The following is a 20,145-nucleotide window of genomic DNA, read 5'->3' on the forward strand; positions in this document are numbered from 1 at the left end:
ATACATTTATACAAATAGGATGACCACACTCAGTAGATTATAAACTTTTTAATGATTCCTTACAAGAAACCTTTTGCATGAAGCATATTCCAGTTACATTATATTCACACACATTAGCATATTTTTATAAAATCATATAGAGTGCAATGTCACAATCACCATTTAGTCACAAACACTTAGCTGTGAAGAAGCATCATTCTCCATGTTAGATATGACCTGGAGTTAGAAATCCTTTATCTCTAGCCCCAGTGCAGATGGCCTTAAGGATGAACCATCTCGCCGTGAGATTTCTCCATAACTAGATCTTCATTGTGGAGAAGCTATTGCAGAACTCTAAAGGTCAGTTGAAATGAACTCCAAGTATTTGGCCAATTTTACTTTGAAAATTTTCTTCATAAACAAATTCGCTATTTTTGAAAAAATGATATCGGGGACAAGGTCCCAGAGTGGAGAGGGGGACACAGAAAGCAAGAGTGCTAATTCCATGGCATCATCTTAATGTATACCACCTCTTTCAGGTGGGCTTTGTTGCTGGGAAGATAGAAAAAGGGATGGAGTTTGGGGGAATAAATGATCCACAGTGTCCTTACTTCACCTTTCTCAAAAAGCATGGGATTTTTTTCATGTAAATTAGTGTTGAATCTGACCCTGTCCATGATACCCTACCTGTGCTCAGAAACTATTCCTGAGCTGGAGGAAAGTGGCCACAAGGGGGCCTCTGACAGTGATGTTTTTGCGGGACATGTATTGCTAGGAGGAGCAAAGAGTAAATGTGATGTAAATGTACACATAATCCTGTGCCTCTGCAAATCCCTGAAGATCTGAGTTTGAGGCAACTCCCTGCTGCTTCTGCAGGGGATACTGCATGTTTCTCCCTCCCTCCCCTGGTGGATGAATGCCTTAAAAATACGGCTAGTGGAAACCCTGCAATTTCAAATCCCTGGTAGGAAGAAGGCTGTATCAGGCATGATAGGGTCCTAAGAATATACAGATCTTAAATGTCAGTGTTGTATTGGATTCCAAAGGTGGTGTAGACTGGTAGATTGTGTGCTCTGGAGGAATGAACATGGGTTTGGCAGTCAGGAGATCCTGAGCTCTGCTACTGACTTGCTGTGTGACTTTATTTGAGGATAATAACAGACTTTGCAGAGTGTTGTGAGGATTAATGTAATGAATGTTTGTTATACCAATAAAATAAAAACCAGCAGGATCTTATTAAAGGGGAAAAGGCAAAATGCCACATTTATTGTGAATACAGAAAGAATCGTAGTAAGCAGTTAGTTATAGCTATAACATTCCATTCAATTTCATATTTATTCACACATTCATTCATACACACACACACAGGTTCTGCAAGGTTGTTATCATAGTTACCAGCCTTAGAGTTGCTCGTGCCAAGCCACTGGCCAGGTGGCCTGTCACGAGGAAGGAGCAGGGCCTTGTCAGATGCTCATCTGATGCTCCTGGAAGTTGGTTTGCAGAATCAGACCCCAAAGTTCTCAGTCTATGGGAATTGCTTCATCATGCTGTTGCTGAATCAATCAGTAGATGGCACATTCCTGACGGCTCTATGTTGTTCTTCGGTTCTCCCATCCTTGAGGCTGTTGGGTGGATTCCAGTCTGCCCTCTGAGGGTCCTCTGGGGGTCCTCTGGTTGTTTCTACTTGACGCCTTCTTCGGCCGATGGACACTGGATTCTTAGGCTGGTATCTCCCTGATCATTCAGTTATTGTCCACACCAAGCATCCATCCACATACATCCTCTATCTCTATTTTAACCACAATTGTTAACAAAGCGAGATAAATACAACAAAAGGGTGGGAAGTCTCTGCGTGCTGTTTCTGTTGTTACAGAGTATTGCTTTGAGAACAGACTCTGCCTTAGGATGTACTAACACAATTAGCAGCTTGTAAGTTTCACACAGAGAGGGAGAGAAACAGTAAAACTAAGAGACCAAAAACCAAGAGATCTCTTAATTAGTAATACCCTGGAATTTAAACTATGGGGAATTAAACTCATTTGTGATTTTAATACAGAACTTCTTTATAAACATGTTGGATCATATTAAAGTGTGTTGAGCATGTGGAGTGCTATATAAATTGGCTGTGTATCATTAGAACGAAGGTGATTATTTTTTAATAATTTTCTATTGGAAATGCTTTGAACTGATATTCTTGACCCCGTCATCTTATAAAAACATACATAGAAACATATGAGCTATTCTGTGATTTTAAAAATGTCTCTTGCTAACAGTAATTCATAGTCAGTTTTTTTGGAAGTGCTAGTCATTATTTCTTCTCCTTCTTTAGGTACTTTTGCAATATAAATATTAAAGTCCACAACCAGGTTCGATTCCATTGTGTTAGGTGATGTACAAGCATAAAAAATACAGTTTCTCTGCCCCAAAGAGCTTACAATCTACAATACAAGATGTAATAGATGGATGAGAGAACAAGCAGGGTAGGTTGGGTTGAGACAAACAGGATAACAATATAATGTGCATAATTCTTAGTCGGTCAGTAGTAGTGATTATATTTGACTTATGTGTTTACATGAGACAAATAATGTACTTGTGTACATATGTACAGTGTTAATGCACACATTAAATATTTTATAGCATAATTTAAATAAAACATTAAATGTAAGACTTAATTTTGAACTGACAAAAGCATCAAAAAACAGAACTCTTGTCTACTGCTGGGTTTTGTACCCATTCCTCAGAAGCTTCTAGTGCTGGCCGCTGCTGAGACTAGTTACTGAATTAGATAAACAGTTGGTCTGATCAGGTATGGCAATTCCTGTGTTCCAGGACATCATTTGTAAAGTTTTAAAGCACGACTCCAAAGAAGCACTTCTAATAATAATGAATGATGTTAGGACTGTGCTAATGATACCATGTCTAATCACAGTTGTTGCTAATACAGTTACTGTAGAAGTGGCAAAAGTAGCTTCCTTTTCTCGCTTTATTTTGTTGGCTATTTTTCTCTTTAAATTCTGTGCAGATAACCATGGCTTCTGAAGCCTTGCTGATTTTTCTTCTTTGGTAGCAGATGTCTTTGTCACATAGCACATGAGCAGTTCCTGTTACCTCAGTGGTAACATCCTCCTGCCCCACTTTGAGTCAGAGTATCTCTGCTGATTCTTGTGAACACCAACTGACCGTTCTGAATTTTGCCAGATTTGCTAGAAATGTTGGAAATTACTTCTCTTAGAACCTAAATCTTAAGGTGTCTAGTTATGTGTGCAGTTTTATTCTGTTGGGCTTTCTTGTGGCTTTTACAGACTGCCCAAATCTTTCTGTAATACAGTATTTTTGTTCCATGTCTCCTTGAGAAATGTTACAGACTTTTTGTACTAATCCTTAGCAGTGTTCCAGATTAAGTGACACAAACCCAACTGATTGTGGCATTTTAAGATGATGCATGATGGCCACCCACACTTATTTCCTGAAAGTAAATTCTTTTTCCCGTTTGCAATTCATTGATGCAGAAAGCACTTTGAAATATTTTGATGTTGTTAACTATCATTTCTGTAATATTTTTTATAAATAAAGTAACTATTTAGCTACTTCTTATCAGGGTGGATTTGATTTAAATCATCAGTCAGGAAGACTTGATTTAATCATGGTTTTCTACATAAAAGTGCATTCTTGTTGGTTGTTATAATCTTAATACGTATTCTTCGCAACTCGGAGATAGATGTAGGTTTCATTTTTAGAAAGTACACACTATACATTTTTAAACAGTGATTTGTTTTGAAAACTTTTCAGATTAGTTTTACAGCTACATCAGAAAATGAATGATTGTTTAGTTATTTCATTTACCAAAGTTAATTGAAGCAGATATTTATGAAGTCATTGGGAGGTGAACTATCTCCAATTCAACAGGTTAATCATTAATATTTGCCATGCTGTATTAGGAGGAGAACATCACCAGACCGACATTTTTTACTTAACTGAAAAAACAACATTAAGTATTCTGGATTTTTTTCTTCAACAGCAAACATATAACATTTTAACAAAACAAGCATATGTCTCGTGCTTCTCACATTTATCTCCAGACTTCTTCTCCTTGTCCAGATCTATTCCACCCCCAACAATTTTTTATTCGTTGAACTTTTTGAAACTTTGCACTTTTAGAGAGAGGTAGGGGGTTGAGTCTGTACACAAATTTGCGGAGGGACAGTAGGGTTGAGGTCTGTTTATTTTTCACCTCTATATATTATTTAAAAACATTTTTGCTGTTAACAAGCGTGTTACCTCTGGAGACGTAAATCCACAGTTTGAGAACTGCAAAACTAGGCATCTCTGATGGTATCTTCTAGACTGAGCACTGAGTCCCATTGGGTAGATAGAAAGATTAACCTAAATAATCTATACAGAGGCCCCTGGAACCTCATAAGATTGGGTCCCTAATCCCAGAACTATTGGAACTCATTTACAAAACTTTTCTTAAACATTACATGAATATATTGTCTCATATTATAGAATTAGAATTTATAATCCCTATTCCATGATAAGATATCTTGAGCTATAATGTATCTTAATTAAAACTATCTTTAGATAGTTTTTTCCCTCAAAAATCCGATTTAAATTAAAAAAATCCGATTTTTTAATTTTTTTAAAGAAGATCATTGATTTTTATTCATCCTGCTTCTTAAGCAGCACACAGTGATGTTCCAGGGTAATCTCTGACTTTTTTGCTATTGCATGAATTAGAATTGCTTTACTGTAGATAAACCAGATATTTCCAATACTTGCAGGTGTAAGATGTTAATTGAAGCTGGACTTCAGTTGAAAAAAAGTTGAAAATATGACTGTGTATGTTTAGAGTTGCTTTGATATTGAGGGTTATTTGCAGGTATTCCGTAACTATTATTATTGTTACAGATTTCTACAGCTGTTTTTGCTGTGGCAGCTAGCGTAGCTATTACAATTATTACAAAGAATAAAACACAAAGCAAGACATAACAGAACTGTTACCCAATAGCTTGTCCAAATAAATGTCTTGCATTGTATCCTGAAGATGTTCAGACTTAGGCTCTTAGGGGAGAGCATAAAAAGAAATGATCTATGTGATAACTCCATTGAAGTCAAGGGAATTATAGAGGGATGACTCAACACTTTTAAAATGTGCTTTGACTCTGAGTACTTCCTGTGGATTGAGCCTAAGAAGTAACACATTGATCAGCATGCTTTGTGGCCACACACAACTTGAGACTTTTTTACATCACTGTTCATGAAAATGACAAGAAAAAAGGAAATCTAAGTAATAATTTGAATGAAATGCACAAAGAATTAAATTTGAAAATGAAATATGTTGTAAACTTTCAACAGGACAAAAGAAACCTTTTGCAATTAAACAATGCAAATGGAATTTGGTACTGAAAAATGGTCTCTTGGAGAATTGGATCTATGATGCAATTTTATTTTTAACTCTACTTCAAGCACTTAGTGGAAATGAAGTGGTTTACAGGCATGTATTCATAAACTGAGAGTAGAGGATGAAGTTCACATCAGGCACATGCTGGCTTGCTTTCCAGACCACTTCCAGAGTACTTTCAGTAATCACAATGCAGTTTTAAGCAGGAGCTGTCTTCATACAGAAGAGGTGTAGGGTGAGCGGTACTAAATCTTTCTATACGACTGATGTTTTGGTTTAGGTCTGAGTTGAACATATTTCAAAGAAACAAACAAACAAAAAAACCCTTTCCTCTGTTTTTAATTTAAACCAGGACTGTGGATAGGGTGCCAACTTTCTGATTGCACAAAACTGAACATCCCTGCCCCACCCCTTCCCGAGATACCGCCCCCTCACTCACTCCATCCCCCGTCCCTCTGTGGCTTGCTTTCCCCCACCCTCCCTCACTTTCACTGGACTAGGTCAGGGGGTTAGGGTGCGGGAGGGGTTGAGGGCTCCGGCTGGGGGTGTGGGCTCCAGGGTAGAGCCAGAAATGAGAGGTTCAGAGTGCGGGCAGAGGGGTTGGGTGTGGGCTCTGGGGTGGGGCTGGGGATGAGGGGTTTGCGGTGTGGGAAGTGGCTCAGCACTGAGGCAGGGGATTGGAGTGTAGACTCAGGGCTGGGGCAGGGGATTGGTGTGCGGGCTCAAGGAGGGAGTTAGGGTGCAGGAGGAGTCTCTGACCTGGGCCAGGGGGTTCAGGGTGCAGGCTCCAGCTGGGCAGTGCTTATCTCAGATGGCTCCCAGTTGGTGGTGCAGCAGGGCTAAGGCAGGTTCCCTGTCTGCCCTAGCTCTGCGCAGCTCCCAGAAGTGGCTGGCATGTCCAACTCCTAGTGCAGGGGTGGCCAGGTGGCTCAGCGTGATGTGCGTTGCCCACACCCACAGGCGCCACCCCCGCAGCTCCTATTGGCTGTGGTTTCTGGCCAAAGGGAGCTGCAGAGCCGGTGCTCGGGGCGGGAGCAGCTCACAGAGCTTCTCTGATCGCCCCTGCACCCAGGGGCCGCAGGACATGCCGGCCGCTTCCAGGAGCTGCGCGAAGCCAGGGCAGGCAGGGAGCCTGCCTTAGCCCCGCTGCACTGCCGACAGACTTCTAACAGCCTGGTCAGTGGTGCTGACCAGAGAGTCCAGAGTCCCTCTTCGACTGGGTATTCCAGTCGCAAACCGGACGCCTGGTAACCCTAGCTGTGGAAATGTGGTTGCTCTAAGGAAGATCACACTAATACAGATCAGTAAGGCTTTTCATATTTATGTACCTTGTATCTCCTGTGATTGTTTAGCAAAAAGATTAGAAAGTCATTTAAGTGCAATAAGCTAAATTCACAGGTTAGTTGGTGTAACTTCCTTCCAACATCCTGGGGATACAAATGTATACCAGGTTAGGCACACGGTGCATTTATACATTATCTTTTGAATTTTGTCCCCTGAATCCAAGGGAGCATAAAGGAGTAATCCAAAATACAAAAAGGAGTAAGTAAAAAGATGTTAAAATAGGTTTCCTCTATTTTAATATAAAACTGCATTTGAAGCCTTGGTTTCTAAATTATGCCTGGTTACTCTACCTTATACCTACCTATTTTATGTTGAAATTGTACCTCATTCCATATTATCTCTATATTTGACTGAATATTGTTTACTATAAACATACCAAAAAACCTTGTTTCAAAATCCAAATGGTCAGAATTTTAAAGGAGGTAAATTATACTGATTTAAGCTCTGGGGCTTTATGTAATTGGTTCAAAATCAGGATTTTAAAATAAAACAAAATAAATGCAACCTTTGTGACCGTTTTAAGATCTAAAATCTTCAAATGAAATGTCAGGAACACTACTTCACCAGTGGCACAAAACCTAGCCTTGGTAGGACATGAGAGAGATGTTTAAAATCCCATCATTCTATTAATCAGCTTGCTTGTTTTTCCCCACTTGAAATCAGTCACGTTTTATCAAGTGATACCTCACAAACCACAGATGAATAAAAATTATTGTTTTGTACCATCTTAATGCTGAGCGTCTCTGCTTTCATGTGATACAGTGTTAATCTTTAACTATTGCAGAACTTCTATTGGCTGCTAAAATAATGAAATGTAATATTTTATTAAAATTATAGTCCAAATGTAAGAAATCAAGAGAGAGAAATGATATAATTCTGATTGCTATGGTCTGATATGTTATCGCATAACAGGGTTGGAAGAACTTTAGCAGTACCTTAAAAATGCTTTATGGACCAGTGATCTTTTCCAAGCCTTGATCCTGGACAGAGGTCAGAAAGGAGAAAAAAAATCAATCTCAAACTACTGCTTCCAAATAAATTATGTTTTATCTCGAGCAGCCTTAACATCGTTAAATCATTTAAAATCAAATAATACTAAGTGAGGTACTCAAGTTACTCAAGAAATTCCTAGTACTCTTTATCAACAGATAATGACATACCTATTTTACACCCTTAAATATCTTTATCAATCTCTTGTTCACGTAGAAATGTTTACTTGCCTTGTTTACTTCCTTTATAATTTTTAGTATCTTGGAATGTAGACTGATGTCAGTTAGTTGTCGCATTCACACTGCCCATAGACATCAGTTAGTATTTCTCTGTCTCTTTTGTCATCCCCTACAGCTGCCTGACTTGAATCACTGTTGCTTTTATAGGTCCATATCATATGATTGAAAAATTGGGACCTTCTTGAATAGCCAGCTTATTCCTGTGGCTCTTCTACTGAAGTGTATTTCATGGTCTGTTTTTCCGTAATATAGCTCTTACTCATTATAGAATTATAGAATATCAGGGTTGGAAGGGACCTCAGGAGGTCATCTAGCTCAACCCCCTGCTCAAAGCAGGACCAATCCCCAATTTTTGCCCCGGATCCCTAAATGGCCCCCTCAAGGATTGAACTCACAACCCTGGGTTTAGCAGGCCAATGCTCAAACCACTGAGCTATCCCTCCCCCCCCCAAATGCACTCTGTCTGCTCAGTTACTGCACAAAGATCATTCCTCTTTCTCTATAGTTCTAGATTCATTCTTGTATTTTGAAACCCACTTAGAAAGTATTATGCAAATATATCCTGTTTTTACTTTTGCTACTGGTATCCATTTGTGATTTCTGACAGACACACAAACTTATTTAAAATACCTGATGAAATGTACTTTGATTTCAGTTTTCCTTAGAATTGAATATTTTTAGAAGCAGGTTTTTCCATCTGTTATTTTTAAGGTGGTTTTTGAATAAAATAATGTGTTTTTGGGGAAAAAGCAGTATGTCTTACAGAAAAGCTTTTATAAAAGAAGGAATATACTGGTTATTATAACCTACTGCATAAATATACAACTCATCCAAAATACTTTACATGCTAAAAAATAAGAACAACATACAAAAAGAAGAGTTCAAACTATTGTAAAGATGTAATATCCTAAAAAAAAGCTAATTCTTTACAAACATCTGTTTTAATGTTCATATTTGTTCAAACTCCAGTGCCTGATGCAAAACACTTTTCAATTCAGAGTTCCCATTTGTGGAACAGAGACCAAATAATTTAATGTTGTCATTTCAGAGTAAAAGCTTTCATAATGCAGCTGTTCTTACAGATCTCACCTTATTATATGTCTAAATTATTATTTGTTTATTTAGCAGTATTTACATGTGAAATACTGTAATTCAGATCATTTTAAATTCTTGTTTAACCACTTTTCTAAAAGAATAACCTAGATTTGCATTGACAGGAAATAGTAACATTTATTAACAAGTACAACCTTAGACTCCAGTGCTGGAAAGATTACTGTGTGTGCTTTACTTTATGCACCGTAGTTCCATTAACTTCAGTGGGGTTATTCATAGTGTGTAAAGATGAACACAAGTGTAAATCTTTGCAGGATGGGCCTTAAAGTTTGTTCTCGGGCTCAGACCTAAATCTGTGCACCCACAAAATCAGACTTAATTTACTGTGTTGGCCAAAAACTCTTTGAATTACATGAGAGATCTAGACTCAGTGGAAGTTCTGTGTGTATGTGTGTGTGTGTGTGTACAGTATATGAGAGAGCATGTCAGAATTAGGCCTTATCTGTTTTTATTCGCCAATAAAAAGGCTAGAATAAGAAAAAGAATATGCTAGATCTCACTTAGCGAAACATTACCATATTGAAAGGATACCTATTGCAAAAACCGTTCTTTGTGATGTGAATATTGCAGGAAAGGGAAGTTTTTAATCTTGGCCTTGTCGTGGCAATGCCCACAGATTCTTCTTCAAGCTCAGTCCTGCACAGATTCTTGATCATGCAGGACTAGTAACCATAGTGGTCTTTATCTGCTTGGCATGATTCACTACAGATAACCTCAATATTTGAATTTTTGATGCTCAGAACAGAGTAAGAGCATGAACCTAATATGTGCACAACACCGTATTTGCATTTGTTTATAATATCATGCATGTAATACATGTAGTATAGTATGGGTTAGTTAGCCAGATGGAATATCTACTCCTAACTAGTGCTCACAACTAGGAGTGGAATTTGCTGATTAGACATTTTTGTCCTTTCGGTTTTATCCTCCTGTTGGGCTCCACCTGGTGTTCTTAGTGCATACTACTCCTTTGGATTTTTCATCCTCTCTTGTTACAAGAGAATACTGTAGTCTCAATGCAACTTCAATTCTGGACTTAGTTGAATTACATATTGGAGTTGTTTACTATAATAAACCACAGCCCACTGCAGATTGAACTATAACTACCATATTCATAGATTCATAGATATTAAGGTCAAAAGGGACCATTATGATCATTTAGTCTGACCTCTTGCACAATGCGGGCCACAGAATCTCACCCATCCACTCCTGCAATAAACCATCACCATATTTAGTTCATTCTTCACATTCTTGATTGTAAGCTCTGGTCTCAAAAAAACAAACAAGTTTCTGATTTTCTTAGTGCCTGCAGGGGATTCAGTTTATTTAAAAAATATTTTTCTTGTGAACTCTTCCAAGTTGTGGAAGGTTTAAGGAATTCTTTATGAATAATTATATGGGTACATTGATGATTTTCTCACAAGGAGGTCTTCTGTTTATTAGTTGAGCTAATAATGAATGTTTATGTAGAATTATAAACACAGGAAATATGTCTAGGATACATTTTTATATGAAGATTCAAAATCTAATTTCTATTAAGGAATTTTCCCAGAAAGGTCATGATTTAGCAAACTTAGCCTGTTCCACAAAGCAATTTAAGTACTTGCTTAACTTTAAACACATGCTTAAGTCCCATTGATTTTAATGGGACATAAGCACATACTTAAGTGCTTTGCTAAATTGGGGCCAGAATTCGTTTCATGGTATGATTTTAGCAGAAGTCCACTAAGGTTTCTGCAGAAAACCAGCAGTTAGTAATAAAGAGACTAACTTTTGCCTCCAGTGATTTTTACAGTTTTCTAGGATTATCTCCCCAGTAATCAGCAGGACAAATAAAAAGATTTGTTTTTAACATACAAGGTTTGTAAAGTCAAACAGAGATAATAGATGCTGGCCTTATGCTCTTGCAGGCTTTTTTGTTTTTGTTTTGTTTGGTTGGTTCTTTTAGTGATACACGCTTGACTGTAACTTTAATTCAAATGGAACTGTTAGGAAAAAAAATCATGTTGATGATTCCGACATAGTACCTGACTGAAACCGCCCCCACCCCCCACAATGGTAAGCAGTCTTTAAGCCAGAAGTATATTATAGTTACTTTTTTTTTTTCATTTACATAATCTTCAGGTACTTAGTCTGAAATTTCTGAATCTTCTATGCTATCACTTTCTGTTTTTGAGTATTTAACCATGTACAGACTTCCCCATAGTTCAGTAATTTAATTGTGAAATAGATGGGCATGTACTTCAGAAAACTTAGTTTCGTACAGTTTAAGGCCAGAAGGGACTATTAGAGCATCTAGTATGACCTCCTGTATATCACATTTCACCCAGATACCCCTATCTTAAGCCAAATGATTTTAGTTAGACTAAAGTATTTCAATTCTTAGGAGTTTGTTACAGGGATGGAAGATATGTTCACATGATCCCAACCTATAAGCTACACCCAATGCTCCAGAGAAATGTTTTAAAAAAAACAACCCCAAACAAACCCAAGTTCCCTGTCAGTCTAACCTGGAGGAAAATTCCTTCCAGATCCCTAGTTTGGTGAGCAGGACGCTGGACATATAAGAGAGACACACCAGCCATATATCTAGAAAGAGGATTCTCTGGACCAACTCAGAACACTGGTCCACCCTATCCAGTGTCCTGTCTCCAGCTGTGACCAACATCTGGTGCTTCAGAGAAAGGTGAAGAAGAAAACAGCCACTCACCCCCACAGAATATATCCCGCCCATTGTGCACTGCAGGGGGAAGAATTCTTCCTGACCCCTGCGGGTGATTGGCTGAAGACCTGAAGCATGAAATAAGATTTATAGTCACTGTTTTAATGAAGAGCTGCAGGTTTTAGAAGTATGTTGAGGGCAGTACAGTCTATCGTGGTCTCCCCATGGCTCATGAAGGAAGGGAATGAACTGGGGATTCAGATTCATGGATTCTAAAGCCGGAAGGAACCATCACAACTATCCAGCCCAACCCCCACCACACACAAGCCACAGACTTTCTCCCTGAAGATGGATTGAAGCATATCTTTTAGAAAGAGATCTAATCTCATTTTAAAGACTCCAAGCAATGGCTAGTCCACCACCTCCCCACTTAAGCTGTCCCAATGTTTAATTATCCTCACTGCTAGGAAATTGCATCTTATTTGAAGGTTGAATTTATCTAAGTTCAGCTTTTAGTTATTGGATCTTGTTATAACTTTGTCAGCAAGGCTGGACACTGCCCCATCCTACCCCTCTCCCCAACCATCCCTACCAAAACACACATTCAGATATCCGTCTGTAAGTACCTATACACAGTGATCAAAACACCTCCAACTTCTCAATGTTTAACTGAATAAGTTGAGCTCCTTAAAACCTCACATCAAAAGACTTCTTTTCTAGCCTGTGGATTATTATTGTGGTCCTCCTTTTAACTCTCTCTGCTATTTCCACATCCTTCTTGAAGTGTGCATACCAGAGCTGGACACTGTATTCTGGTAGTGGTCTTACCAATGCTGTGTACACAGTGGCAAGATCACTTGCCTAGTGTTCTCTGAACTTGTATGTATTCACTCATTAACTAATTTGTCTTAGTTTTAAGAGAGGCATAATTTTCCTACACTGTTTTTAAAATGTATTGGAATGACATGTTAGTTGTTAATATACAAGAACCGCAGTGACAGTGTGAGACTGGATTAATCCTGAATTGTTTCCAAGACTAATAAATCAAAATTTGTTATATTTGTAATCCATATGATTACATAGGGCTACATCTGCTTTGTGGCTGATTTTGGGGAGGGAACCACACTAGCAATTAAGAGAACCCGATGAGCGAGTGCTCCAGGTTCATGGCACTTCATTCAGATTTCAGCCCCTGCATATCTACATTGCCAGTGTGCCACATTTTTTACAGCTTTTGAACAAATTTGGGGCCAAATTTGTGTCGTGGTTACGTATGTGCAGCTCCCCATTGACATAACTGAAGTCAGTTGGAATTGTGTGTGTGTGTGTATAAAAGCGCATAGTGTTAAGTAAGCATTAACTTTTTTGTGGAATCCCCATAGGATTATGGAGGGGATAATGCTGTGTGGGGCAGCTGTCTCTGGGTCCGATTCTTGGCCCTTCTCACCCACTGAAAGGTTTCCTCGAGTCCAGGGAAGGCGAGATGGAGCTGGCTGGGGTGATCACCCAGGTTTTCATCTCCTCCATCCATTCAGGTGGAATGAAAAATTTAGCTCATAGCATTTTGTACCTTCAAAACATAATTCAGATATTAACTAACTGATCAACCAATTAACCTTCACAATAGCCTTGGAAGTGGGTTTGTTGTCCCCATATTACAGACAGATGAGGTTAAATAACATGCCTGAGGCCACACAGTGAGCCTATGACAGAGCCCCAGGTAGGAAGAAGTAGCAACATCTTTACCAGAAGTACTACCAGGCCAATTTTGCCCTCATAATACAACCATAACTGAAATCCCTAAAATCAGTGGGATTGCCTGGATGTACGTGAAGGCAAACTACACTCTATAATAAGCCCTTGGAGCACAGTTTGTTTTGCCTGCTTCTGAACATTTATCTTTTAGTTGTGGTAATACTGAAATAACAATATTGTTCTGAAGCAAATACAATCTCAGTTTTGTGTTGACCATATATGTTTGACTATGTAATATTTTTTAATGTTTGATACAGGACAACAAGAGCTCATTATTCTCATACTATAACTGGGTGTGCCTCCAAACATGTTAAAGCCTCTCCAAGTTCTATTTAAGCCATGAATCAGTCAGCTATTGTACTAGTTACTAGGCAACATTTTAATGTTTATCTCCAATCCTGACATGCATTCCTGTGTCGCATCAGAGGACAAAACTTGATCTGTTCTGTACGTTTATACTGTGGTAAATGGAGAATACAGTTTTTTTTATAGCAACATGGTGTTGGGTAGTAGACATGGACATACACACCACCATCAAGAACAGTAAAATGAAACCATCCAAAATTGCCTCACATTAAACAGCCAACTTGTTTTGTAGGTGGTCTAGCAGATACCAAACAAGCATGACACTTCTACATATTTATTTATTAACATGCTTTTTTTTTGCTCACTGATAAGGGGGCCAGATTGTGCCAGGTCCTTGTGTGATACAAGGATTGGGAGGACAAAAAATCTCCCTCCACTGCCTTGTAATACCCATTCAAGGAAAGTGCCTGAGGCAGCTGAAGTCCTTGAACTCTGGGGACCACAGGTGGGACTCTCCTTCAGTGCATCTCAGGGTACACTATGGCCCAGAAGGAGTAGGAAGACAGTGATAGCACTGTCCTACCCCCTCCCTGCTGTCCCGTAGAGCAAGTCAGCTGCACCAGGGGAACAACCTGTTCTTAAGGCCACCAAGGGAGTGGATAGCTAGTGGTTCCACATAATTGTTGACCCACCAAGACCAAAGCCAATCCTTTCTCAGACTTTTCTCCTTGAAGAATTAACCCCTTCATCTGTCATTATTTAATAACAGACATTCACAACACTAAGTGAAACTGTTCTATGAGGTGTTTTGACAAGAGATGGAGACAATAACTGTTGTTTGGCATAGTCACATTAAATAGACTGCCTTCGGTAAAAGCACTTGATGAATACATTGTCTGCTGTTAACACAAATTACAATGTTGTGTGCACACATAGTGCTTATTGCATATACTGTATTTCAGCTACTCTGTCAGTGTATTGTAAGTGAGAAAAAGGTGACTCAGAAGAAGTGTGATGATGATATGTATGTAGCATTATGTGTTTGGGGGTGGTGTGCTCATCTGTGTTAGCATGAGTCTTTACTACATCACAGTGAGGGCGACTACTCTGAGAAGGGGTGGCACAGATACTTGTTAGTCATGTAGCAAGAATTTAGGTGACTTTATATGTGTAATCTGTTTCTGCCTAAGGGTATTGTGTTGTAGAACAAGATATAGAGACCTCATCCACTGGAGTTTATCTGTTACCTGAGGTAGATAAAAGAGGTTGTCAAAAAGAATATTTGTTTCAACCCTTCATGTAGACGTCTTTATAGATTATGGTGCATTTTGTTTTCAGAATGTGCTTTTACTTTTTCATTTTTGTATTGCATCCACTCTGGAGAGAAAAATGGACTTGTTTACATACAGTATGCAGAACACTTCTGTAGTTAGAGGGTCAGTTATATGTTGTATCCCAAGTACCTTTGGAGAAAGTATTGCCTTAATTAAAGTGACATTATTGCCTTAATTAAAGTGACACTATTCATTTGTTTTATTTCTGCTGGAAATGTATTTACCTGCAAAGTTTACACGTAATATCTAAGAATCCTATACTTATTCAGTTTGTTTACTTTGTGCACTGTGATGACACTTTGTGTTTTAAACAGTTTCACTGTTTATCTTGTACAGTTTTTCCTCTTTCAGTGTGGGTCTTTTATACAGCAGACCAGGGAGATAAAAATGTCTTTTAAAAATAGAAAAATATGACTAAATCCAGTGTGATAGGGCATGGCTGCCACATAGTGCACTCTGCTGGTTGAGTGGGGCACTACCAGCCCTCAGTTTCCTTTCCTGTCTCCTTATCTCTTCATACACTAGTTTGTGCTGGAGATGTGATTTAGCCCTCCAGCTGACCCACAAACATAACTCCTTTCAGGATAGCAAAAGTCAAAGTAAAAATCCCCCAAAAGAGGAAGGTTCTTCAGCCTTTCAGGGATTTCTCTTCAGGCCACCCTTTGGGCTACCTTTGATTAGTCTTTCTAGCTCTGGGATAGAGTACACGGCCTCCCAAGCCGGTTTCCCTGGAGTACCATTCTCTGCCGCTGCTGGGGTTCTGTTCCGTGTATCTTTCCCTGCTTTAGTATACAGCACTGAGCTCCCAGGCTAGTTCACCTGGAGTACCTGGCCTCCTGCTTGCAGTTCCGCTCCCAGACTGATATCTCTCAGCCATTTTATATAAGGTCCAGGTGTCCATTAAACTATCACCTGACCCTCCTTAGTCCTGCCACCTCAAGCTAGGAAGCAGGGAATTAATCACAGCTTGGGTGTGGCTTAAAGAGGTCAATCACCCAGTGACACACCCAAATTGGCAGGAGGGATCTGAACTGAAACTTTTGGTCGCTCTTTTTTTAAAAGCAATTTTTAAAATTGTGTATGTCCTTTCAAATTCCTTTAGTTTTGTCCTGTCTTTTTCTGTGATGGAAAATTTGGGCTCTGGGAGATTTTGGAAGTGCTTAATGGGACGCATTGACTAACCTTAAATTTTTTCTTCCTTTTTTGAAAGCCTCTTAGGAGAAAAGAGGTAAATGAGGAAAGTGACATTGCCACTGTGTTTATGTGAACTATATGGTGAAGTGCAAGGTCCTACATTTAGGAACAAAGAGTTTAGATCACATTCCCCAGTTGGGGACTGTACTCTGTAAAGCAGTTCACGATAAAGTTTAGAGTCTTGGTGGATAACCAACTGAACATGAGCTCCTAGGACAATGCTGTGGCTAAGATGGCGAATGTAATTGTTGTTTGTATAAACAGAGGAATATTAAATAGGAATAGGGAGGTGGTATTACCTCCATATGCAACATTTTTGAGACAATTACTGAAATACTAATTCCATTTACAGAAGCTGAAGGTAGATAAATTCAGGCTAAAAATAAGGCACAGTTTTTAAACAATGAGGTTGATTTAACCATTGGAACAACTTATGAAGGGATTGGTGCCTTCTACATGACTTGAAGTCTTCAAATCAAGACTGGATATCTTTCTGAAAAAAATATGCAAAATATGCTGTAGCTCAACTACAAGATATGGGCTTGATTTAGGAACCAGTTCATGAAATTCTGTGGCATGTGTTACATTGGAGGTTAGGCTAGAAAATCATAATGATCCCTTCTGGCCTTAAAAATGTATGAAGCTTAGAGTATATATTAAATGTTATTTTTGGCAACCTAATAAATCCAAGAGGATGAATGTCTTTGAGCAAGCACATTAAAATATGTAAGAATCCTGTTCTTAGTATATACATTTAAATATCCATAGATGTTTCAGTATTGGAGAGCAGGCATCTTATATATTCCAATATTCAATTAGAAATCTGCTTTCAGCATACTTAAGAGAAGAGGCTGTTTCTACAGTATACCTTTGGAACGCTACCTACTCACAGAGAAGCAGAGTAGGAGTATGTTTTCCAGTGTGGCAGAGAATCAGAATAAAAGTGATCGGCCTAATCTCCAATCCTCAACCTGAATTGTAACTTGAATTCTAACAAACCTATATACTTGCATGATACAAACATCTGTATTAATAATTGTCTTAACATTTTAAGTGAAGGTGAAATCGTTTTGAAGTAATGTTTTGATTTTTTTTTTCCAGACACAGCCCCCTTCTACTGTTGCAACAAAAGCATCGGATATGAAGCCCACTGAAACAAAGGTATGAAGTCCTAAGGAATGAATCTTTGCGATTTGTGAGTCAGAAGACCTGGATTTTACTTCAGACTCTGTCACTGACTCATTATATGATCTTGACGAAGTCACTTTTCTGTACCTTAGTTTCCACATCTGCAAAATAGGGATAAAGACACTTGTCCTCTTATGCAAAACACTTTGAGAACTGTGGATTAAATTGATACTAATACAACATTTTAGCTTATTCATAACCTCTGAGTTAGGCACATAGGCCCTGATCCTGCAAACCCTTAATTACAGGTGTAACTTTATTTATGTGACTAGTTCCATGTGAATAGTCCCAAAGAAGAATTTGGGCCTTAGTTAGTCAGTGTGAAATCACATGTTCTCAATAATGATACCCTCGTTCCTCTCTGCTACCTTCCTTCCTGATCCTGATTCGGAGTTTTTGGTCACTATCGTAATATAAAAAATATTATATGATGTTTTCCCTCCTCTCTGCCTATCTGTACATTCTTGCTCAGGATAAAAATATTGAAACTGACAAAAATCCTGCACTCCAGAATAGGGATCTTGCTCATTTCAATACCGTGTCAGCTTTCTGAACCAGATCAGGTAGGGAACAATGCAGTAGTACAAGATATGGATTTTTCTAATGTTATACATATGGTGAACCTAATGCCAGACTGGTAGGTCTAAGTTTGATCATGTCACTTTGAGGTTGAAGTCCACTGTCAGCCTGTTTATGTTTGTTAGCATTATAGGAGAATGCATTTCAACAGTCTAATTTAGTCTGCAGTCTGATTTAGCAAGTGAAGCTCATTTACCAAACTTCTACAAAAAACAGTAAAAGTTAAAATTTTCAAAGCTGTAGCACCTTTACAATCACCAACCACTTGAATGTCAAAATATTTCTTGGTAAAAAAGCAACTTTCTCCTTCTTTTCCTTTGTACCACTTCTGCCAATTCAAACAGTGCTATGCTGTAATTCCTCAAGGGTGTTTGTCAGTCAGCTCTTTTAACAGTCGTAGCTACAATGGATGCCAAAATATCTAATTTATAAATCTTAATCTCCACACACAGTCCACAAGACCTAGCTACTAAACTCCTGACAATAAACCGGACAGTTATTAAACCATTGTCGAATCCTGCATGATCATTGCTGCTCATAAATTTAGAGATTCGTTGTTTGTCAGTCACTAATTTAAGATGTTTCCTGATGATGATAGATTAATTATGAACCTGCATCAAAGAGCAAATTCACGCCTAACATGCTCTTTCCGTGTGGCATTATCTACATGATGGCAACCATCTGGCCATCTATTAATAGACAAAGTAGTCGCTTCTCTATTAATAGACTCAGAATAAGCATGCCTGCAGGAAAAAACAGCTACAGTAGCAGGGTGTAAATCCCTGCCCTGCAACATTTGGGGACTCTTGAGCATAGAGTCCTGCAGGAATTTACTGGCCTATCTTTACAAAGGGAGAAGTGGAACTACCTTACCTTGCCCTTTAATAGCTCATGTATAATTCATATTTCCTCCTTGAAGGGGAATTGGGGCACCCAGAGGAACTTCCTTGGAAGGAAACAGAGTTGCTAGGGAGTAGGGCGCCTTGAGTGTCAAATGTCATTTCCTCTTCTTGTGCGGACCCCATTCCCAGTGACCCACTTCTCATTCGTTCCCTGTGCCCTTGCCTCTGCTCCTCAGAGACCTATTTCCCATTTCGATTCCGTTCTACCTCTTCCCTTGCCCCCAATCAGTAAAGACCCATTCCTGCTCCCTTTTTGCCGTCAAGAATGAATGTCAGTCCCCCTTCCCCAAAAAGTATAATCAGCTTTTCCCTGTGCAAGTGGGAGCCACTGTAGCTGTGGCAGGGATAAGGATTTGTGCTTCATGGGGTTACCATGATGTGTGAAGTTCAAGGCCTTGTGTGGAGGTGGCTGGTTGGTTCATTGAAATGGAGTGGGGAGAAAGAGAGCAGTGTGGGTATTGTGGAGGGATGAGGTGAGCATGGTGGGTGGTGCATGTGCTGCTAGGGGGATGGGCAGAGCTTAGGAAGGGGGACCGTTTTAATCTCGGGTCCTACTTGGAATTCACATTTGGGGACCCAACATGAATCTTTATACCTTTGATCAGTAGAAACCCAGCTGCCAATAGTATAAGCCTGAAGAGGGGACACTATGAAGGGGTATAAACTGTTAGATAAACACAAACAGATAAGAAGACCTGTCCTCCAGATCCTGAAAAGCCTTTCTACGTCTTCAAGTGTAGCTGTTTTGAAATGTAACTTCTGTGTTGAATGACAAACAAAGCTAGTCTCCAATTATGATTCGTCTCCCCCTTCCTCCCAGATTGTGTACATCTCCCTGTTCCTTCACTTTGCCTGTCCACCTCTCTGATGAACTCTGAAAGCAGGATCCTGATATGTTTCTTTATTACCTGCTCATAAGGTCTAAACAGGGTGAAAGAGCTGAAGTAGCATTTGTAAACAAAAATACATCTGGCTGTAGATTTTATTTCCTAAATCAAACTATTATACATCTGATGCCATTTGTACTGTGAACAATTCTGTTTAATGTTAATTTTAAAAAATATATTAACCCTCCCCCCTAGATTTTAAAACATAAACCATCCAGTAAGTGTACAATCAAATTCCAATAAAGGACTACTTGCGCTATAAGAAAATTGTC

At 39.0% G+C, this 20,145-nt stretch overlaps 1 protein-coding gene across 5 annotated transcripts in view; it reads left to right on the forward strand.

The window, feature by feature from the left end:
• CAST (calpastatin) overlaps window positions 1-20,145 on the forward strand; it is a 116,610-nt gene that overhangs the window by 46,669 nt on the left and 49,796 nt on the right. For all 5 annotated transcript variants that reach the window (XM_084627971.1, XM_084627973.1, XM_084627972.1 and 2 more), the window contains one exon: window positions 17,419-17,478. In XM_084627971.1, the coding sequence (XP_084484097.1) occupies window positions 17,419-17,478 (60 nt within the window). The remainder of the gene's footprint in view (window positions 1-17,418; window positions 17,479-20,145) is intronic.

The sequence above is a fragment of the Lepidochelys olivacea genome (genome assembly GCF_965140295.1).
Source record: "Lepidochelys olivacea isolate rLepOli2 genome assembly, chromosome: 5".
Lineage (NCBI taxonomy): Eukaryota > Metazoa > Chordata > Testudines > Cheloniidae > Lepidochelys > Lepidochelys olivacea.